At 33.7% G+C, this 24,544-nt stretch overlaps 1 protein-coding gene across 8 annotated transcripts in view; it reads right to left on the bottom strand.

The window, feature by feature from the left end:
* Positions 1-24,544, bottom strand: part of WDPCP (WD repeat containing planar cell polarity effector) — a 785,671-nt gene that overhangs the window by 270,014 nt on the left and 491,113 nt on the right. For all 8 annotated transcript variants that reach the window (XR_012517640.1, XM_074399199.1, XM_074399192.1 and 5 more), the window contains 2 exons: positions 18,142-18,330; positions 14,609-14,732 (listed from right to left, as the gene is read on the bottom strand). Coding sequence is in view for 7 of the 8 variants with exons in the window: in XM_074399199.1 (XP_074255300.1) it covers positions 14,609-14,732; positions 18,142-18,330 (313 nt within the window). In the remaining variant the exon portion in view is untranslated. The remainder of the gene's footprint in view (positions 1-14,608; positions 14,733-18,141; positions 18,331-24,544) is intronic.

Here is a 24,544-nt window from a genome sequence, read left to right as displayed (position 1 = left end):
TTAAATCTAGTAGTTCCCACTAAACTATGGACATGTGTCACCATTTAGGGTAGAAAACTCCCTAGTTAATTTTATGTTGGTAGCACATGACCTGCTCCAAGCACTAGCCTGATGGTTTCATTTGTTTTGTTGTTGTTGTTTTTTCCATGTTCCCCCCCCCCCCCCCCCCCCCGCAAGCAGGGCAAGTGAGAGGGTGAAATGAGAGAGGAGCAGTGAGGACAGGGCTGACAAAGGTTAACGCTGTGCTTCTCAGAGGGAGAGGGGTGAGGCATCCAAGCTCCAAGATTCACAGTATCTCAGGGCATGGAAGCTTCACCTAAAAATTTTCGGTTGGGGAGGAAGGTTTTAAGCTTTTCCTTTATTTCCTACTTTTTAAGATTGATATATTGTAGTTGCATCTATTTTGGAGTTACATGTGATATTCTGACACCTGTGAAAATATGTATAAGGATCAAATTAGGGTAATTTTTAAGAGATGGGATCTTGTTCTGTCGCCCAGGCTGGAATGCAGTGTTGCAATCATAGCTCACTGTAGCCTCAAACTCCTAGGCTCAATTGATCTTCCTACTTCAGCCTCCTAAGTAGCTAGAACTACAAGTGTGAACCACCACATCCTGCTAAAAATCAGCTTTCTTAACAACTGTGATAGAATGCTTTATTTACAAACTAGGTTACTCTTAGGCATACTTTCTGCTTCAGTTTCCTTATAACATAAAGTCCTTAAGATTACAGTTCAGGTACAATTTTAGTACTGTTATTTATTTGTAACTAAAAAACTTAAAAATTTCGAAAATAAGAAAATACAAAAAAACAACATAATTGCCACTGTTCACATCTGGGTATATATGCTTCTACTTATTTAGTGATGTTTTTTAATATGGACAAAATAATCACTCTTGTTTTTGTAAAATGTATCTGTGTTCATAAAGAATTCAAACAATATAAGCAGCACAAAGATGGAAATATGTATCACTTCCACATTGCAATATCCAAAAATTAACATGATTCACATTAGACATGCATCACCCTCCATATCTTGTATGAGTATATGACAAATATATGGAGGGATATGAAGGGATTTTTCTATGTTAATACGTTTATTTTATACATACTATTGTTAATAAAGAGTATTATAGTTGGGCACGGTGGCTCACACCTAGTAATACCAGCACTTTGGAAGGCTGAGTCAGGCAGAATGCTTGAACCCAGGAGTTTGAGACGAGCCTGGGTGACATGGTGAATCCTCATCTCTGCAAAATGTTTGAAAATCAGCCAAGTGTGGTGGTGTGCACCTATAGTTCCAGCTACTTGGGAGGCTAAGGTAGAAGGATTGATTGAGCCTGGGATATTGAGGCTGTAATGAGTCATGAATAGGTCACTACACTCCAGATTGAGCAACAGAAACCCTGTCTCAAAAAAAAAAAAAAAAAAAAGAGAGAGAGAGAGAGAGAGACAATAAAGAGTATTAATTTTACTTTAAAAAAAAAAAAGCAAAATTTGGTAGGAATTATTAATCTTCAAATATTTGTTTCCTGATCTGATCTTATTTTCTAAAAGTTTCAAGTTAGGAGATCATGAAGAATAAATATATATATATATATATATATATATATATATATATATATATATATAAAACTACTTATATGACTTTTAAACAGTATTCATGGACTTTTTGTTTTGAAAGTGACGAATGATATTTTCTCCATCTCTCTTTCCTCTAAATTCCAATTTTGATCATATAGTTGTATTTTTACAATAACCAAGATAATACCCAATTTTTGCCAGGCACTAGTCCCAGCTGCTCCGGAGGCTGAGTGAGGAGGATTGTTTGAGGCCAGGAGTTCAAGGCAGACATGCACTATGTTTATGCCTGTGAATAGCAACTGCACTCCACCTCCAGCGACAGAGCAAGTCCCTGTAGTTAAAAACAAAATACCCAGTATCTTTTCTAATCATAGTATCTATGATTGTTCAGCGTTAGTTACTCATAAGTGGATTCTTAACCACCATAATTCTTTTTTTCATTCAGATTCTCCATTTCTGAGAAGACTTCTATTTACTTAAGCAGTTTTTTTTTTTCCACAAAGGACTCACACATGCTATTATTCTCTGAAGATTTACATGATTGAGAGTATTTGCCTGTTGCCTCTAAACGTGACAAAAATTTTAACTGGGTAACACTTTTAGAATCTTTTCTCATTTCAGAGACTTTTTATTGCATTATGTATTTGAGTACAACTTCTATTCCTATTAATGTTGAATCCTCTGTCTTCTATATCAAATACATATTTCTAATTGCCTTAATCTCTTTGTCTTTCATGTGCATTCACACACACAAATACAATGCTTATTGTAGCATTGTTTATAGTAGCAAAACACTGGAAATTGTTCATATCTATACATAGCAGGATGGTTGAATAAATTATGGTAGTCCATACTAAATAATGTGTGATACAGATCTATGTTCATTAACATAAATAGAAGGCCATAATAATTATTTTTTGAAAAAAAAATCAAGTGTTACTTTGTAATCAGAAAGCTATTTTTGCTTTAGAAAAACAGCTGAGTGTTCCAAAGAACTATAGTGGCTGGGCAGTCTATCAATCAGGAAAACTTGAATTAATGGGAGGGTGTTAGTTTTAAACAACTTTTATTTATAAAACGTATGAACCAAAAGACAAACACATATCCTTGCACAGTAATAACCACATGTGATCAGAGTGTTCACAGAAGATTTCAAAAAGGAATGTCTTTTCTTCAACTACTTCAACACTGTTGAGGTCCATAAACAATGTGACCTTTGTGGAAAGCTAGTATTTGTTGCCTCCCTATAATTTAGACAGATGGCCCTCAGTTTCCAGGTAGTGACAAAAATCAAATACCTTTTACTATAAAATGTAATGACATAGAGAATAAGGACCAGAATCTACAGCAAGCTGAATATTTTATTATTTAAACATGCGTATCTATGGGAAAGGAAAAGAAAAGGGGGAGAATTCAAAACAAATGAATTGTACTTATCCTTGTCTCCTCTAGGAGACAGATGATTGAGAGCACTTACTAGGAACAGAAAAAGATTACATCATCTGTCCATAGTTTTCTGAGTTCTGTTAAGTTTATTTTTATTTTATTTCTTTTTTTTGCAGACACTGTCTTGTTCTATTGCCCAGACAGGAGTATAGTGAAGTGATCTCAGCTCACTGCAGCCTCTACCTCCCAGGTTCAAGTGATTCTCCTGCCTCAGCCTCCTGAGTAGCTGGGATTACAGATGCACACCACCATACCTGGCTAATTTAGTAGAGATGGTGTGTTTCATCATATTGGTCAGGCTGGTCTTGAACTCCTGATCTCAGGTGATCCACTCACCTCAGCCTCTCAAAGTGCTGTGATTATTGGTGTGAGCCACCACACCTGGTCTATTTTATTTTTTTTAATTAAAAAAAAAATACACTCAAGCAACCCTCCTGCCTCAGCCTCCTAAGTAGCTGGAACTACAGGCATATACCTGGCAAGTTCTGTTAAGTTTAAATCTGTAATAAAAGTGTAAAGGATTATTAAGGTTGTGTCTACACTGTATTAAACACAAAGGAAATACAAATATATTTCACATCCAGTGACATACTCTGAAATATTTATTGATGTTCATATTTCTGTGTTGTCTTTCCTTGAGCTAAGAGCTCTGCAGATGTTATAATTCTGTCTAATAAATTCTTGATTATATTTTCTCTGCATGTTTCAGGCTTCAATACAGAATTTATCCTAGATTTTATAAAATATTCATGAATATAAACAGCCAAGAATCATCATACCTCTCTTAACAGCTGCAGTTTGTACATACTGTGTATACCCTTCACTACATAATAATAATAATTTTAAAAAATCTTTGATTTTGACCATGTTGGTAAAGGCTTTCCTCATCCCACAGCTTTAATACAACTGTAGCTTTGTAATAGAAGTGTCCATAGTCATCTCTAGTACATACTTATTTCTGCCAGGTGCTATAATCAAATGTCCTTAAAGGCCAATTACTTAATACAGTGAATGTAGACACTGTATCTCTTTTAATCCTCCTCGCCAAACTAAAGAGAGCCAAGTTTGCTGACAAGAAGCATGATGAGGTCATCAGCAGGGGACAGTTGGCTTTGAGGTCAACATCTGTCTTGATCAGGAGTATGGTGGGTCTGCAGATACAGTTCACTCACATATAAAAGTGGTTTTTTTTATCCAGGTCCTCACTCAATGAATCAAAGTACCAGAGAAGACAAGGGAGAGAAAATGAGAGTAACAAACAGTTCTGAACAGACAACTCAAGCAGAATTTGGGCAGAAAACACACTTTGTACGTCCCAAATGCAAAAAATAACTATTGTCTAGGGCAAAGAAAAGTCTTAATATTCATTCATTCAATGTCATGCCTAATAAGCAAACTATCCTCACTCCTTTTATTTTTGCTTCCTGCAAAAAATTAATTTTGTTCTATATATATATATATATATATATATATATGTTGTCATTCATCATTGCAATACTATTTTCTTTTTTAAAAAAATTTATTATTATTATACTTTAAGCTCTGAGATACATGTGCAGAATGTGAAGGTTTGTTACACAGGTATGCATGTGCCATGGTGGTTTGCTGCACCCATCAACCTGTCATCCACATTAGGTATTTCTCCTAATGCAATCCCTCCCTTAGGCTCTACCCTGCCACAGGTCCTGGTGTGTGATGTTCCCCTTCTTGTGTCCACATGTTCTCATTGTTCAACTCCCACTTATGAGTGAGAACATACAGTGTTTTTCTGTTCTTGTGTTAGTTTGCTGGGAATGATGGTTTCCATGCAAAGGACATAAACTCACCCTGTTTTATAGCTGCATAGTATTAGATGGTGTATATGTGCCACATTTTCTTTATCTAGTCTATCACTGATGGGCATTTGGGTTGGTTCCAAGTCTTTGCTACTGGGAACAGTGCTGCAATAAACATATGTGTGCATGTGTCTTTATAACAGAATGATTTATAATCCTTTGGGTATATACCCAGTAATGGGACTGATGAGTTAAATGGTATTTCTGGTTCCAGATCCTAGAGGAATAGCCACACTGTCTTCCACAATGGTTGAACTAATTTACACTCACACCAACAGTGTAAAAGCATTCCTATTTCTCCACATGCTCTCCAGCATGTTGTTTCCTGACTTTTTAATGATCGTCACTCTAACTGGTGTGAGATGGTATCTCACTGTGGTTTTGGTTTGCATTTCTCTAATGACCAGTGATGATGAGCTTTTTTTCACAAGTTTGTTGGCTGCATAAATGTCTTCTTTTGAGAAGCGTCTGTTCATATCCTTTGTCCACTTTTTGATGGGCCTGCTTATTTTTTTCTTGTAAATTTAAGTTTTTTGTAGATTCTGGTTATTAGCCCTTTGTCAGATGGATAGATTGCAAAAATTTTGTCCATTTGGTAGGTTACCTGTTCACTCTAATGATAGTTTCTTTTGCTGTGCAGAAGCTCTTTAATTTAATTCAATCCCTTTTGTCAATTTTGGCTTTTGTTGCCATTGCTTTTGGTGTTTCAGTCGTGAAGTCTTTTCCCGTGCCTATGTCCTGAATGGTATTGCCTAGGTTTTCTTCTAGAGTTTTTATAATTTTAGGTCTTACATTAAAGTCTTCAATCCATCTTGCATTAATTTTTGTATAAGGTGTAAGGAAGGGGTCCAGTTTCAGTTTTCTGCATATGGCTAGCCAGTTTTCCCAACAATTTCTTAAATAGGAAATCCTTTCCCCATTGAATGTTTCTGTCAGGTTTGTCAAAGATCAGATGGTTATGGATGTGTGACGTTATTTCTGAGGCCTCTGTTCTGTTCCTTTGGTCTATATATCTGTTTTGGCACCAGTATCATGCTATTTTGGTTACTGTAGCCCTGTAGTATAGTTTGAAGTCAGGTAGCGGGACGCTTCCAGGTTTGTTCTTTTAGCTTAGGATTGTCTTGGCCCTGCAGGCTCTTTTTTGGTTCCATATGAAATTTAAAATATTTTTCTAATTGTATGAAGAAAGTCAATGGTACCTTGATGGGAATAGCATGGAATCTAAAAATTACTTTGGGCAGTATGGTCATTTTCACAATATTGATTCTTCCTGTCCATAAGCACAGAATGTTTTTCAATTTGTTTGTGCCCTCTCTTATTTCCTTGAGCAGTGGTTTGTAGTTCTCCTTGAAGAGGTCCTTCACATACCTTGTAAGTTGTATTCCTGGGTATTTTATTCTCTTTGTAGCAATTGTGAATGGGAGTTCACTCGATTTTGCTCTCTGTTTGTCTATTATTAGTGTCTTACCTCCATCTGTACAAAGAATCCAGTCTATTTCTCTCACACCAGAAAAAGAGTTGTTAAGATTCTCATAGCAATGCAAATGGAACAGATTAGGTATTAGGGTAGCCTCTTACATAATCATGATATTTCCTTTTTAACACTGCATTTTTTTTACCTATTTTGATCTTTGGACAAAATATCATTCATAATTTAGAACATGAACAGCATAAGCAAAATGTAAAGACTTCTTTCACTGGTATTGCTGTATATAGGAGGCAATGCTGTTAAAGGAAACCAGACTACCAGATGAAAAACAGCATGGGTGCTTTGGACCACACTCCTTACTCACACACCCAATTAGCTATGAAAGGGGAGCTTTAAGAAAGAAAAGCAAGGTATAAAACTTGTTCACATAATGACCATCAAGTTATTTGTACCTATATTCTGTCAATTTTGTTTGGTATCCTAATTTACTGATCAGTATCACAACTCTTCTTCAAATTGCTAATATGGTAAAAGGAACCGCCATCCCTTGGCAGGAATCTAAAGAGCCCTTATATCCATGGTATTCCTTCCTAAATGGCCCTAACTGCACCTACATGAAAATCAGATCCTTCATCCATAAAATCAGTTTTCTAGGTGCTTTCAGTTAAAAGATTTGATGTTTAGCTACTGTTCCCTTCTGCTTATTTCTTCTTTTGTCTTTTCATCCTTTCGCTAACCAATAGCCTGTTCAGATGTGTGCAGACAACTCAAGGCTTAAACAATCTTTAAATCCAACTACCATATCAAAGACTACACATCTCTTGGAATGCCATCATAATGAATTGAACTTTTAGGATTTTTAAAAGATGTTAAAATTTCATATATTCAATGATTACAACTATGTAAAAAATGCATCTGATGAAAAAGACTGAAAAAAAAACAACAACAACAGAAAAGAGTTCTGTAAATATAGCGATGGAACCTCACTTGCCAAAATCATCTGGGACTGTGGTTTATTTTATGGGAGAAACGTTAATTACCAATTTCTTTCATGTGTATAAGACTATTTAATATTCTGTTTCTTTTTTAGTCAGTTTTGATTTTTATTTACCTAAGAAATTTTCTGTTTTCCTGATTTTTCAAGTCTGTTATCATAAATTTTTTATTGTATTCCCTTTACTTTTTTTTCTGTTTGACTAATCTTGTCAAAGGAGAAATGATTAGCTTTATTAACCCTATTTTATAATTTTGGTTTTTGTTACATTTATTTCTAAACATCTTTATTTCCTTCCTTCTTTCTTTCTTCAGATTTATTTAACTGATATTTTTCACAATTTTAAAAAATTTCATGGCCCATTGAATCTTTCTTCTTTTCCAAGATAAACATTTTGAAGATATGTTTCCCTTCATAGCTCTGTCCCAGAACTCACTTCTGAATTCCTCACTCAAACTCAAAATTTCCAAAACCAAGCTCCTGATCTTTTCCCTTATACCTATTCTTTCTGGAGGCTTGTCAATCTTGTCAATAGCAAGTCTATTTTTCCAATTGCTCAGGTCAAAATACTTGAAGTCATGCTTGACTTCTCTATTATATTCTTTGTCCAATCTGTCAGAAAATACTGTTGTCAAAACCTTTAATAAGTTCAAAATTTACCATTCTATCTTCATTCCCTTTGCTACCAATCTATAATTGGCCACCATTGCTTACTCAATTACTGCAATAGCATCCCAACAGGTCTCCTTTTCCTTGACCTTCTAAGGTTAATTCTCAACATAGGATCTGAGTTATCCATTCACTAGTTAGTTTCAAATCATCTACTGAGTTCCCCTACTATTCAAGAGAATATTCTGAATTCCTTACAATGGTCTACAAAGTCCGGTATGACCTGGCCACTTGCTACCACTCTGACCCATTCTTTTATTCCTCTCTTTCTCCTTCTCTGCTCCAGCCACACCGCTGGGATTTAACTAATATTTTCCCTTTTTATCAAGGCCTTCCCTGGCAATCTTTTTTTTTTTTTTTTTTTTTGAAAGTATGATTATTTTGTATAACAAGCCTCCACTCCCTCAAAAAAGCCTTTGTAATAACAATTTGTATTTTCTAGGGTCAGGGCTAAGGCTAGGGTGAAATGAATGATGGAGAACAACAGAATTTATCTCAGGTGTAAAATTTAAGAAATCTGGCCATCTTATTTAAAACTGCAGTCCACTAACCCATCACCGAATACTTCCTAGCCCTGTGCCTGCATGTTCTTTTTCATGGCACATATCATTACCTGACATATTATATATTTTATCCACGTATTTATTGCATTAGGCCATTCTTGCATTGCAATAAAGAAATACCTGAGACTGGATAATTTATAAATAAAAGAGGTTTAACTGGCTCATGGTACTGCAGCCTGTACAGGAAGCATGGTGCCAGCATCTGCTCAGCTTCTGGTAAGGCCTCAGGAAGCTTTCACTCATGGCAGTAGGCAATCAGGGAGCTGGAATCTCACATGGCAAGAACAGAAGAAAGAGGATGGGGAGGCACCACATTTAACCAACCAAATATGGTTATTTGGGTCATTAGAATGAATCCCTTATGGCTTGGTGCTGTCCTTGTGAATTCACTATCACAAGGGGCACCAAGTCATAAGGGATCCACCCCCATGATCCAAACACCTCCCACCAAGCCCCACCTCCAACAATGGGGATTACATTTCAACATGTGATTTAGGCAAGGACAAATATCCAAAGTAATTTTTTTTTTGGTTTGTTTGCTTGTTTTGCCCTTTGCTGTATTCCTAGTATATGCCTGGCATGTGCTGCTCAGTAATTAATTGTGGAGTAAATAAAAATTACTCCCTGAAATTTTTATGAATTTTATGACCTAGAATACAGTCAATTTATATAAAGATTTATTCATAAGAAAAACTATAGTCTCCACTTGCTGGATATAGTACTCTAAACATGTCCACTAAGTCAAGATTTCAATTATACAGTATCATTCAAATCTCCTATTTCCTGACACTTTGTTTGCTTAATCTATCAATTACTACATGAAGGGAGTTAAAATTCTGTAACTATTGACAGTGGACTTTTGTTTTATGTACATTGAAGCTATGTTACACACATTTAGAATTGTTATATTTTCCTAGTGAATTGATTTTTCTGTCAATATTGATCTCTAGTAATCTCTACTAATGATTTGGCTTTAAAGACTATTTGTATGACATTACTACTATATTAGCCCTCTTCAGAGTATTACCTGGTATAAATTTTTTTTTATATTATCTGACATTTAAACTTTCTTTGTTTTAGTTTAGTTTAGTTTAGTTTTAAATAACACAGGGTCTTGCTGTCACTCAAGCTGGAGTGCATTGGCAGGAACAAAATTCACTGCAGACTTGAACACCCAGGCTCAAGCCATCCTCCCATCTCAGCCTTCCACGTAGCTGGGACTACAGGCATGCACCACCACACACCTGGCTATTTTTTTTTTTCTTTTTCTTTTTGGCAGAGACAGGGTCTCACTGTGTTGCTTATGCTGGTCTTAATCTCCTGGGCTCAAGCGATTCTCCTGCTTTGGCCTCCCATAAGTGCTAGGATTATAGGTGTGAGCAATAGCACCCAGCCACCTTCTATGTTTCAGATGTCTTTAAAAAAAAAAAAAACTGAGAAAAAAAGTCTTACATTAACCATGATTATTGATTTTTTAATTCATTGCCAGTATCTCACTATGTGTTTTCTATTTTGCATGTTTTTGCCCCTGCATGCTGCACTTTCCTCTAATTCTTGCCATCTTTGGGGTTAAATTTTTTTCTTTATCCAATATTTTCCCTCTCCTTGCTTGAAAATTATATACTATATTTCTTTCCTTTTAGTAATTACCCTAGAAATTCTGTATTTCACTTACTACTATCTAGAATTAATAAATATCTTTATCTCCTCTTGAAAAGCAGAAGGACCCTAGAATGTTTTAACTCTCTTCATTCCTCTTCTATGTTGCTACTGTCCAAGATTTAAAAAAAAATTTTAACCCCCTGAATTAGACATTACTGTATATGTTTTATATGATCAATTTTTGTTTAGGTTTCCATAAGTCAATGATTATTTTTTCGTCTACCATTCCTTTTTGCACCCCATGCCTTCCTTCCTTCCACTTCTCTCAGGAAGGATGCTGTCTCTTTCATCTGACACAACCTTCCATTCTGCATGAGCCCTCAGTTATGTCTCCTATCTTCTGAGCACACAACCTTTGTAAACCAAGTACCTATCTTACTGTGAACCAGAAGATGCCCACCAGGAGAACGTTAAAGTTTGCTTACTCTTGTGAAATCAAGCATCCCTGTCATTTCAACCTGTTTCCCTTATTTTACTGCCAGCTCAACCATGCTTTCAATAAGTATTTGAATATGTTATCTAGCATATTTGGATGATCTGACCAGGAAGTTTGTCTCTAAAGATCATTCTATCTTGTTGTCTTGAATGCTCTTAGATTAACGTTTTTAGTATTTATGTTCTTTGAAATGGTTTCATACAAATATTCTATTCACTACATATGCTCCATCAGTGAAAAGTATAAATGAAAAAGCCATGTATACATGGAAGTGCCTAAGAACTGTTTTAGTCACAAAATGATTTTTGTTTTGCCTATCATATATATTTTACATAAGCTAAAAGCCATTTCCAAAAGACTGCCCTTTTTTTCTGAATTCTAAGTGTAAATATTGACTCCAATATATTATCCCCAACATCTTATTATAAAAATTTCCCAAAATACAGCAAAGTTAAAAGAATATCTACTACATGTATTTTGACTTTATCATTTTACAATATTGCTTATCACATATCTACCTATCTGTATTTATCCATCAATTCATATTTTTTGTTGTTACATTTCAAAGGAAAATGCAGACATCAATATATTTCTCCACTAATATTTCATAAACAAAAATTATTTCTAGGCAATAAATCTCACATTCTACAAATTTTGCTTAATATTTTTATAAGCATTTAAAAAGCACAACTATCTGTGCCACAATCACATAACACCATTTGAGTTAGAAAACAACAGTCACAGTTAGGAAGGGGGAAAAGTTAAAATAAATTATTAACTCTTTATAATACATTATATTTCCATGCTGGTAATAAGCTTCATATGTGGCACACTGATTTGAAATGTCTGCCCTTTCATTTCATCGTTATTTAGGGGTTCCTATTATTGTTTCTATTTTTTAATGATGAAAAACTCTCACTTGGCATCACTTCCCTGTTCAGTACTTGTGGAAGACTATTCAATTTCAGAGAGGCAGTTGACCAGTTATCTTTTAAATTTAGTTTAGGCAAAGTTGCATTTACCTTCTGTAGGTAAATGCCTTCCAGTTTAATGATTTTATAAATTACATTCTATCATCTCTTTAAAATTTTATTATAATAAAACTTGATTAGCTACCATATCAAGACTGTGCTTCTGTTTTCTCTTACTATCTTTAACATTAGAAGCATAATTTATATTTCTAGGGAGCATTTCTTTTGAAAACAGATCACTTTGAACGCATATAAAAAGATGAGGGTATGTTGTGAAGTTTAGATTTGTTTGAATTTGGAAGAAGGTTTTCACGTAATTTTTATACTTGCCAAAGACAAAAGAGACCAAAAAATGTAAAGCAATGTCTGTAGAATTCCTCTACTGTCAAGATAAAAACAAAATTGTCTAAAACAATTATTTTAATAATCTACATGGTATACTTGCCTATTATCACAAATTCATAGTATGATCTTACCCCTCATTTGCTGGATTAAATTAAAATCAATATAATATTTTACTCTTGATCAAAATAATCCAATCCAGATTCAGCTGATCTGAGAACCATGTGAGTAATTTAGGCATACCCCTAATCTCTGTGGCGCTACTTTTCCTTATCTTTAATTTAAAACTCCCTATTATAGTTTTTGCTGTTTTAGGGTTTATTCCATTATCTAAAAGTTTTTTTTTATCACATTATTAAAATAATGACTAGCTAAAGGATAGAATAATGTAATTCTAGCACTTCACAAATATGAAAAGGTATTTGGCTTATTTTCCTTCCCCTAAGCACAGGAATTTCTTGGTAGCATATTAAACAAAAGAATGGTTCCAATTTAAGCTATCTCATTTAATTTCTTCTAAACTTTTGTTTCTTTTTTCATAATACTGTCAAAAGAAGAACTAGTAAAATACTCATTATAATTGAAATAGTAGCAAAATATGCAAAAGAAGAAACCTGAAAAAGCTAGTATACCCTAAGGGAAAACATCCAGTTCCAGATGTGACCACATAGGAAAGCTATAGAATAAATAATAATGATAATAGTAATAATGACCTTATCAAAGTATTTCCAAAAAGCAATTATTTGAGAAAAACCAACGAAAAAAAATTGCACATTAGTAGAATAGAGCATCCTAGAACCCGCAGGATGGTTACAAATATGATGCTTATGCAAAAACTACATCACTACATAAAATCTCAGAGTCCAGAGACAGTGAGGACACAAAGAATATGCTTCCAAAACTTCTGCTTCATTCACTTTCATCTTTTTGGGCTCTTTAGGCAAGATGAGAATTTACTAATTTTCCCCAGAAACAGGGAAACAAATATTAGCAATGAGACCAAAGGACAATGCTCTAAGTCCAAATAAATGTGATATTAACCCCAGCACTTTTACTATATGTTCATTCATAGAAGACATTTCATTCACATGAAGGATCTAGGAATATGCTAATATCATTCGGATGAAAAGGCAAGATTCAATTATATATCAAAACGCTTGCAATGTTTTAATGTTTCTCAGTTTCTAAAATTGCTGTTTTCCAGAGACTTTGCTGCTTAGTAGACTTCAAAATGCGACTTTATATGTAGAAATATAATTATAGAACGTGAATATCTATACAACAATACAACTTCTCAAATCCTGACCAATCTGGTGTCCTCCTTCTGTTTGGGCAGATTTACCAAACAGTCTACTCTTAAGTGAATAAAAACTTCCAGTTAGTTTATAAGCCAGGACCTTAAAAATATACAGCCAATAATAGCCAAACAGTTTTAAAGAAAGAGTAAGAAACAGGGAATCAAAATCAGTTCAAGATCTGGCACCACCAATAACTTGTTATTTGATCTAAGCAAGCCACTTATCTATGCCTCAGTTTACTCATCTCTCAAATGATACTACTACTTTAACAGGGGTTTCTGAGAAAGAAATAAGAGAATACACATCAAAGGCCTTGAAAGAGTGAAAAGCATTCTAACTGATTATATTATTAGTAAAATTGAAAGTCTAAAATCAACTCCTTGATGTAATCTTCCTTTTTGGTACATAGAGTTGAAAATTCGGTTACTTTCCATTATATAGCATATCATATACAAAAGTATACTATAAATATATCTACACATATATACAAACATACACAGACATACATATGTATATGTATGTGTATATATACACATAGTTAAAAATAATTTTTAATATTCCCTGATATTTACCACTCAACTTAAGAAATAGAACATTACCAATACCTTGGAGGCTATTATATGCTTATTTTATCATATTTCTTTTTATTAACTCCAGAGTGTTCTAAATTGTGTGCTAATTACTCCCTTGCTTTTACTTACGGTATTGGCACATTTATAAAAATATCACTAAATTATCTATCCATGCATTCATCTTCCTTCTTTCCATCTATTAATCCTGCTTTCTGAACTTTATATATGATATATATATATATTTTTCAACTTCTGCAATATTTTTCTTACAGAAATTTCTTGACATTATTTTTCACATAATTTCTAAGGTTAACAAAATTTATTATACCCATTTAAAACAGAAAAAATGAGGTACACTGAAACTAGAAACTTGCTACATTACATGAGAAGACAATGGATAAGTTTCTATAGTAATTCTGAAAGAAAAAGAAACCAATGACTGTCTCAGAGCTTTACAGAACATTCATATCATTAGCTTCAATTAAAAAGAAAATATTTACTTACTGCTAGCAGCATAATTCAGTTAATATTTCTACACTGACTTTACATAGATGATATTTGTTCTTTCATATTAAAAGGGAAGGTATATTAAAAAGTATTGATGATATGAAAGTCACAAATAATATTTAAATATTTCCTTAAAATGAGAACAATAACAAATTAAGTAAGATCAAAAGAAGATGTATATTGCTTTGAAGATATGGACTGTCAGGAAACATGTAGCCTTACTATGGAATATTTTAATTAAAGAGGACTGTCTCCTGAAATAATTAGTCTGACACTAATCAATCCAAATATATCACTCACCTGAGCAAATGGTGGAAGAATCTCCTTGAATATTTGCTGATTTGGTCTCTATATTCCAGTATCGTGGTATCCAGAAGTGGTCTTGTTGGAGCATAGAAGGTTCCAAGGCTTGCCTCAAGCTGTGCTGTAGAATTCAAACATAGCAGCACTGAAACAAGTGAAACTCCTTCAATTACAACAAAATACTCATGTTTGCAGTCAGTCAGGTTTTGCAAACTTGGATGAAATGTGAGCTTGTTGCAGGAAAGATGAAATTAAAATATGACAGCTGGTACAAAAACAAACCTGTGTATAAACTTTCACTTGAGGCAAAGCTGACAATGACTCTGAGCAACAAAAAGCTGTCAAAACTGAAGAAATCCATAATGAACCACCCTCTCACCACAAATGGGTAATTAAAGCAGTGACTCATCAAAGTAATGCAGTTTGAACTAGTACTTCCAGTAAAATCAGCTCACAGTGTGCTAAACATTTACTCTCTTTGGCTAAAAGGAGAAAACTAACTTTTCCCTACTGGGAATTGAAATTGATATAGTAGAAATTTTTTTAAAAAATAATACAAATAAACAGCCATATTGGAGTAGAAATATGTCTCTACTGCAATTTGAAGAGAACCATGAAAGTCCCTGCATCTTCCCTAAGTCCTACCCTAAACAGCAAGATTCTTGGTTTTATCCAAGTGAGAAAACTTAGACTCCTGGGAAAGGAAAGAAGGACTGGAAAGTCAGGTTTTTATAAACTAGAGGGCTAAGATTGGGGGAAAGGGCACATTTTGCCTGTTTCACAGTTTTGCCAAGACATGCTTATGAGACTAGGTTTTTTCCCAGAAATATCTGGAAGTTAAGTAATAACCAGAATAGTGAGAGTAAGAGTATGTATGAGAACACTACAGTTCACAGTGAGACTCCCCTGATTTGCATGCTACTAGCACTGGGTTGAATAAACAATTCCTTATTTAACAAAACTAGTTTTAGGCATATTTGGGTTTGAAAGTATTAAACACCTCATCAGAGTAATTGCTATGGAATTGGCTAAGCTGTAGGTAATTTCTTTTTTTTAATCTCAAATCTAGACAGTAAAGTAAGATGAACTTTAGAGGTATTTTCTTTCAAAGCAGCAGTCAATTTAGATTAAAATTGAATACAGCAATGCTATTGTGAAAACAAGCCAGATTCTCTTGTCATTGCTTGTTTTCTTGACAGCATGTTTTGTACATCTGAAATGTTCGAACCTATATGGAATACTCATAACTCCCAGCACAGTTATAGATTCATTAGATATCCCAGCTTGATGTTTAAGGCAGAAATGAAGATCTCAAAGATAACTACAACATGGCTGCAAATAAAAGAGCTCACTGGGTTCCACTAATAAAAGGAAAACAAATTACCATATAAAATTTGTTAGATTCAGAATACATCTCAAGAGAGAATTCTGAATGTTTTAGAAATCTGTTTTGCAGTTACTTGGAGGGAAATGCACATACCTACTTAAAATGTACATATTCTGATAACCCAGCATCATACAAACATTTTATTTTAATAGCCTAGTATCATACAAGCTTTTTATTTCCCTATCTCCCCAATATGGCTCCTTGAAAATATCCTTTATTAAAGCAAGAATCGGATAATGCCCATTTGTGTATTCCCTAATAATCTTTCCTATAACACAGTAATCTTACAAGACAAATTCACTATGGTGCTAGCAATTTCTTGGTGTGCTCAGTCAATATTTTATCTTTAAAATATTTCTTCTTTAAGTGTAAATTTATGATTGCTTATATAGATTGTGTATAATATAAGCATTCTTTAGGGACTCTGCTTTTTAAAATTTTTTATGTTTATTTTTAAGTATGCACCCAGTCATTACAGTATATCAATACTAACAAATAGTTAACTCTGCAAGCAGCAATATTATAGTAGTATCTTGTATCCTAAAATTATAAAGTTATATTCTTTTTATTTTTAACTAATATTCACTGAGTACCTAAGTATGGGCCATGCACTAGGCATTTTCTCATTATAAAAATACTGGAATTTTTTGGCCGGGTGCAGTGGCTCACACCTGTAATTCCAGCACTTTGGGATGCTGAGGCAGGTGGATCACCTGAGGCCAAATGTTTGAGACCAGTCTGGGCAACATAGCGAAACCTGTCTACTAAAAATACAAAAATTAGCCAAGTGTAGTGGTGCACATCTGTAATCCTGGCTACTCAGGAGGTTAAGGCATGAGAATCACTTGAACCCAGAAGGCAGACATTGCAGTGAGCCGATATTGTGCCACTGTACTCCAGCTTGAGCAACAGAGCAAGATTTGGTCTCTAAATAAATAAATAAATATATTTGAATTTCCTTAAATTTTGACTACCTCCTTAAAAAGTACATTCAATTAATATTAAAAAAATATTTACTGTGGGCCACATGTGACTTGGGCCAAGACCCATGATACAGACTTCCTGGAAGAGCATGTTCTTACTAATTATTCTTCTCTAAAATTACTAAAATGAAGATTACATACAGAATTCTATCCAAACAACTTATTTATTTTGTCAACGTAATAAAGTGGGATAAGAAAAATCTATAAAAGTACAAAGAAAATAGAAAAGAAAAGCTCTCTAAGTAAAGATCTCTTGACATATTTCCTGTTCTTCCTAGCTTATAAATTACCCAGGGACAGTTTCTCATTGGCCACAATTTTCCACCATTAATGTCAGTGCTTACCACAAAGATATGAAAGATGCAAATGTTAGACTGTTTAGGTGTATTATACATTAAGTAAATAAATAACCTATAAGAAAAATAAGCCTAGATAACTGGCAAATATAAAGATTTATTTCATTATTGTATGTGTCACAGCATTCCCCACTGCCCCCATCCCCTAACCTTTCTTTCTTTCTTTTTTTTTTTTTTTTTTTTTTTACTTCTCTTTTAAAATTAAACATCTTAGATCTCTATGGGCAAAATTACTTACTGGGCAAAGGTAAGGAAATCCAAGCAGGCAGAAGAGAGAAGAGTGTCAGAACAATAAGTCAGAATAAGGAAAATAAGAAGGAGCAGCCTGGGCTGCAATTCAGATACACAAAAAATAAATATTAAGGACTATTGTCTGGACAGAGGACTTGGGTGTGAGAAAAAAATACTGATGCCTGATGTGAGGGAGGAACGAAAGACCTTTGTTTGGTACCCTCTGTCTAGCAGACCTCAGGGAGTACATAAAATTTTTGGTCAACGTTTGAACTCTGAGCACGTTATATCCTTCAGCTTAAGACAGAATTGTGCAATGACTACTACACTGTGTGTTCCAACATAAGCATAAACAGAAAAGCTGTTCTTTATGTTAACAAATACTATACAGTAAGTACCATATGGGAGCAATCATTTGATATCTGATCCTTTGAGTTTTAGTAGAGCACTAACGTTTTTATCATTTAATCTCAAATAACATAACTCAAAAACAACCCCCAAATATAACTTATTTAATAAAATGTATTTCCTGTATATACAAAATACATCTATGAAAAATATTTCAAGCCTGACCTTCTCTCTCTGGAGTGAGCTTTTGTCTAAGAAGATGGTTTACAATAGCACTCATGCTGATAAAGCACTGGTGGCCGAGAGTGTCCCAGTTCATGCTGCTCAGTATGTTTATTGCCTCATAGATCTCATCACAGTGAATGTATTGGAAAATGATGTCTACCAGGCCCAGCTGTCCTTGAGTGAAGATACCTGTCACAAAACATGGAAAACCAAGTGAATCTCTTAAAATAAAAGTAAGAAAACAAAAAAGAGTTAACTTTTCCATAAAGAAAAAACCTGCATTGCTTGCATAAGTGCTAGAAATGCGGGACTGATCTCATTTCTCAACTAATATCTGCTATAGGATACACTGGTACAACACAAACACATCTATTGATCCTGCCAAAATGAAAGAAAATTCACTTTTACTCTTATGAACATGAGCATAAAACAAAGGTTGGGGGTAGCAATTTGTTCTAGTTTTATAGACTTTTAAATATGGCTGACCTCATTTGAAATTAATAATTTCTGTCTGTTAAATGACAATAAGTATTAGAGCTGTTAGACAAGGTGTTATTACTTGTTTTTTTGTTTTGTTTTGTTTTTTAATCTTTTCAAAATGGTAGGCTAGAAAATCTTTTTTTTTTCAATGTTTACTGATTTAAAGTCTAAAAAACTTCCTCTCAGTACAAATAATCGTAAAAGAAAAAGAAAAATGTGAAATTACTTTCTAAGCTGCAAGGTATTATAAAATATTACTGTATTTCTTTTTATTACTATCATTATCATCATCATCATCATCATTTAACTGGAATAGTTACAGGCTTCAGGATTTTAAAAAATGTATTCGTTCCTGAGAAAGATGCTAAAATTCTTCATACTAACTTCAAGTCGCATGAAAATGAAAACTTGTGCTATTAACAGGACTCAACTTGATAGGGAATCTGTGGAATTGCCCTGACTGTACTAAGCAATAAAACTTTACTATTCCTTTTGTATTGGTAGAATCAAAGAATGTGACAGTCTAAAAGCCTTTATGAACCTGCAATCAACCATTGGAAGTCCTCATAAATCAGGGTGGTTCCTTGGCAGTAGATATTAATGCATAGGAACTTTGCAGGAAACCAAAAATATCTGAAGTCTGTTGACTCTACCTATACCCTAAGTAATGCTTCTACTAGTAACAAGAGAAAGAACTTATATATTAAGAAAAGCTAACATATAATCATAATAAAATCACTGAAAGGTGATAAAGTCTTTAAAGCAATCATAGGAAAAAAATACATTGGATGTACAGAAAAGCAAAGACATGAATGATTATAGACTGTCCATCTAAAATTATGTAATCCAAAGAAAAATAACAAGACATTTTTAAACTAATGAGAGATAAAAAGTAAATTAATCTAGAATTCTATACCTTTAAAATATGATTCAAAATTCATGAAGAAAGATTAACAATCCTTAAATGCACCTAATAACAGAGCTGTGAAATAATAAAGCAAAAACTGACAGAACTAAAAGGAAAAAAAAGCTAAATCTAAAATTATAATTGGTGGCCAGGGGTGATGGCTATGCCAGTAATCCCAGCACTTTGGGAGGCCAAGGCGGGCAGATCACTTGCAAGCAGGTGTTTGAGACAGGCCTGGCAAACATGGCATAACATCGTACACAAATTAGCCAGGAATGGTGGCAGGTGACTGTAATCCCCGCTACTCAGGAGGCTACAGCAGGAGAATCACTTGCATCTGGGAGGTGGAGGCTGCAGTAAGTCGAGATTGCACCACTGCACTACAGCCTGGGTGACAGAGTAAAACTCTGTTTCAATCAATCAATCAATCAATCAATCAATAAAATGATAATTGCAGATTTTAGCACTTTTACTAATCAAGAGAATATGTAAGCAAAAATAATGAAGTAAAAGAAATACTTGAAAAACACTATCAATGAATGTGACCTAAGTTACATTTATAAAACACTGCACCCAACCACAGTAAAACACACATTCTTTTTAAATGCACACAAAACATTAACCAAGACAGAGCATATTCTGGGGTAATATAATAAAGCTAAATACATTTAAAAGTTTTAAAATAATAAGAGCATTTTCTCTGACCAAAACAGAATTAAATAGCAGTAACAGAAAAATTATCTGGAAAATCTCCAAATATTTAGAAGTTAAGCAACATTCTTCTAAATAACCTATGGGTCAAAGAAAAAATGTCACAATGTATATTAGAAACTATTTTTAATTGAATTAAAGAGAAAATTAGACCCAAAGTAAATAGAAGGAAATAATAAAGACAATAGAAGATAAAGAATACAGAAAAATCAATGAGTTCAATAGTTTGTTCTTTGAAAAGATCAGTAAAACTGACGAACTTCTGTCTCAGCTGAGAAAAAGAGAGATGATACAATTACCAATATAAGAATGATCACTACAGAACTGCTAACATTTAAAATCTGTGAATAATTCACTTTCATATTAATAAATACTAAACGAAATGGATTCCTTGAAAGACCCAAAGTCTCAAAGCTCACTCTAGAAGGAATAAACTTGAATGGCTCCATATTATTTAAATTTGAAGTCATTGTTCAAAAACCTTTATACACACACACACACACACACACACAGACACACACGTGTACCAAGGCACACACATACACCAAGGCACACACATACATATACATGACATGCATGTTAAGATGTCTTCGCTGGTGAATTCTCTCAAACATTATGAGAAGAAATAATAAAGCCAGGAATAGGGGTGCACACCTATAGTCCCAGCTACACAGGAGGCTAAGGTGGGAAGACTGCTTGAGCCCAAGAGTTTTAAGTCCAACCTGGGCAACATAGCAAGACTGTGTCTCAAAAAATAAAAATAAAAAAAATAAAAAAATTTAAAAAAATTACAGTACTATGTTAAAAAAATTTAACAAAAGAATAAATAATATAAATCCAATACAACTCATATTATAAGAGAGAATATTTCCCAACTCATTTCATGGGGTTAGAATTACATTCATACCAAAAATGAAGATATTACAAGAAAAGAAAAACTACAGAACAATATTTCCCGTAAACAAACACAAAAGCCCTTAACATAATATTAGCAACTCCAGCAATATATTAAAAAGATAATATATCATGAACAAGCAAGATTTCTCCCATAAATGCAAGGTTGCTTAAACATCTGAAAGCCAATCAATATAATTTACCTTATGATGAGAAAAAAAAAGAAGAAAAAACCTATAATCATTTCAATTGCTGCAGAAAAAGCACTTGAAAAAAATTCAACATCCACTCAAGATAATATATCCCAGCAGACTAGGAAAAGGATTTCTTCAATGTAATACCATCATACTTATAGTAAAAGATTGAATGTTTTCCACCTAAGATTGGAAACAAAGCAAAGATACCCTCTCTCACCATTTCTATTTAATATTGTACCAGATGTCCTAGCTGTAAGAAGTGAAGGGAATAAAAGAAAAGGCATACAGGTTAGATAAGAGAATGTAAAACTTCTAAATCCAGTTGTCATGATCATCTATGTAGAAAATCCTAAGGAGTCCAAGTTACTTCAGCTAAGATGAGTTTACAGGGTTGTATGGTCAATATTTTTAAAATTTACTTCTACATAAACCCAATGAACAATAAAATTGTAATCAAAAATATTTAAAATATAATCCAAAAACAATGCTTAGGGATAAATATAAAAAAGCATGTACAAGATCTTTACACTTAAAATTATAAAACTATGCAGAGAGAAACTAAAGAAAACCTACATAATTGAAGAGAGGTACTACTTTTACGGTTAGGAGACTCAATATTAAGAATTATTCCTCCCCAAAATGATCTACAGATCCAACATGATCTCAGTCAAAATCCCATCAGGTGTTTTTGTAGAAACTGATAAGCCAGTTTCAAAACTTACATAAAAATGGAAAGGATCTACAATAGTCAAAATAACAGGAAAAAGGAGAATAAAGTTGGAGGAGTAACAGTACCTGATTTCACTACTTACTGTAAAGCCACAGAATTAAGTCAGAATAGTACTTGCTTAAGTATTGGCATTTAATTTACTAAAAGACATCGCAGTTATTGATAGGTCAAAGTAATTCAATGGGAGAAAGAATACTCTGACAATTGGTACTAGAACAATAAATATTCGTATTAAAAATTAATCTCAACCCATCCCTCATACCATATGCAAAAAAAAAAAAAAAAACATGAAATAGACCATAAACCTAAATGTAAGAGCTACACCCGCAAAACTTCTAGGAGGAAATCTTTGTGACCTTGGGTTAAACAGTTTTCTTAGGACAGGAAAAGATAAAGCCATAAAACAAAGAACATTATGAACTAAAGTTCATTAAAATTAAAAACTTCTGCTACTTTATATACACAATGTAAGAAAATGAAAAGGTAAACTCCAGGCTAAAAAAAAAATTCACAATACAAGCATCTTACAAAGGTCTTGAAATCAGAAAATACACATAAAAAACCTCTTACAACTCAAGTAAACAAAAAATCCAATTACATTTGGGCAAAATATTTGAAGACATACTTCATCAGACAAGATATACAATAAAATAAGCACATGAAAAGATGCTCAATTCCAACAGTCACCCAGGAAATACAAATTAACACTACAACACACTCACTAGAATGGCTAAAATTAACATGACCATAAATTTCAAAGTGAGAACATGTAGCAACTAGAGTTCTCATAAATTGCTGATATGCTAAATGGCATAATCACTTTGGAAAACAGTTTTTTCTAAAGTTAAACACTTAGCATATGGCCCAGCCATTTTAAATTTGTAGGAGGTTCATAAGAGAAATGAAAATATATATTCATACAAAAACTTGTAAATGAAAGTACATAGTATTTTTAATCTGTTAGCTAAAACCTGGAAACAAACCAAATGTCCATCAATATGTGAAAGGATTTAAAAAACTGTGGTAACAGAAATATAAAAAACAAACAAACACAAAAACCCTCAGAAGATATTAGGAACACCTCTATGCACTCAAGCTAGAAAACCTAGAAGATATGAATGAATAAATTTCTGGAAACATACACCCTGTCAAGACTGAATTAGAAAGAAACTGAATCACTGAACAGACCAATAGCAAGCTCTGAAACTAAATCACTAATAAAAAGCCTACCAACAGAAAAAGCTTAGAAACATACAATTAATACCCAAATTCTACCAGGTGTACAAAGAAGAGCTGGTACCATTCCTACTGAAAGTATATCAAAAAAAAAAAAAAAAAAAAAAAAAAAATGAGGAGGAATGACTCCCTAACTCTTGCTATCAGGCCAGTATCATCCTGATGCCAAAATCTGGCAAAGAGACAACAAAAAAAGAAAAGTTCCGGCAAATATCATTGATAAACACAGATGTAAAAATTCTCAACAAATACTAGCAAATGAAATCCAGCAGCACATCAAAAAGCAAATCTACCACAATTAAGTAGGTTTTATCCCTAGATGTAAGGTAAGGTCAATATACACAAATCATTAAAGGTGATTCATCACATAAACAGAACAAAAAACAAAAACCATATGATCTCAATAGACACAGAAAAGGCTTTAAATAAAATCCAATGTCCCTACATGAAAAGAAAAGAAAAAAAAAAACCTTAAGAAACTAGGAATCGAAGGAAGATACTTCAAAATAATAGAACCATCTATGAAAAATCCACAGCCAACATCATAATGAATGGGCAAAAGCTGGAAAACTTGAACAAGACAAGGATGCTCTCTCTCACCATTGCTGTTCAATATAGAACCAGAAGTCCTAGGAAGAGCAATCAGAAAAGAGAAAGAAATTAAAAACATCTGAATAGGAAGACAGGAAGTCAAATGATCTCTTTTTGTAGAAGACATGATTCTATACCTGGAAAACCCCATAGTCTCTGCCCAAAAGCTCCTAGATCTGATAAACAATTTCAGCAAAGTTTCACCATATAAAACTAATGCAAAAATCAGTAATATTGGTCTCTATCTGTTTTGGTACCAGAACCATGCTGTTTTGATTACAGTAGCCTTATAGTATAGTTTGAAGTCAGGTAGCATCATGCCTCTCACTTTGTTCCTTGTCCTTAGGATTGTCTTGGCTATGTGGGCTCTCTTTTGGTTCCACATGAAGTTTAAAGTGGGTTTTTCCAGGTCTGAGAAGAAGCTCAATGGTAGCTTGATGGTGATAGCGTTGAATCTATAAATTCCTTGGGCAGTATGGCCATTTTCACGATACTGATTCTTCCTCACCATGATCATGGAATGTTTTTCCATCTGTTTGTGTCCTCTCTTATTTCCTTAAGCAGTGGTTTGTAATTCTCCTTGAAGAGGTCCTTTACATCCTTTGTTAGTTGTATCCCTAGGTATTTTATTCTCTTTGCAGCAATTGTTAATGGGAG

The sequence above is a fragment of the Saimiri boliviensis genome, chromosome 1 (assembly GCF_048565385.1).
Source record: "Saimiri boliviensis isolate mSaiBol1 chromosome 1, mSaiBol1.pri, whole genome shotgun sequence".
Classification (NCBI taxonomy): Eukaryota; Metazoa; Chordata; class Mammalia; order Primates; family Cebidae; genus Saimiri; species Saimiri boliviensis.
This window is presented reverse-complemented; position numbering and strand designations above follow the sequence as displayed.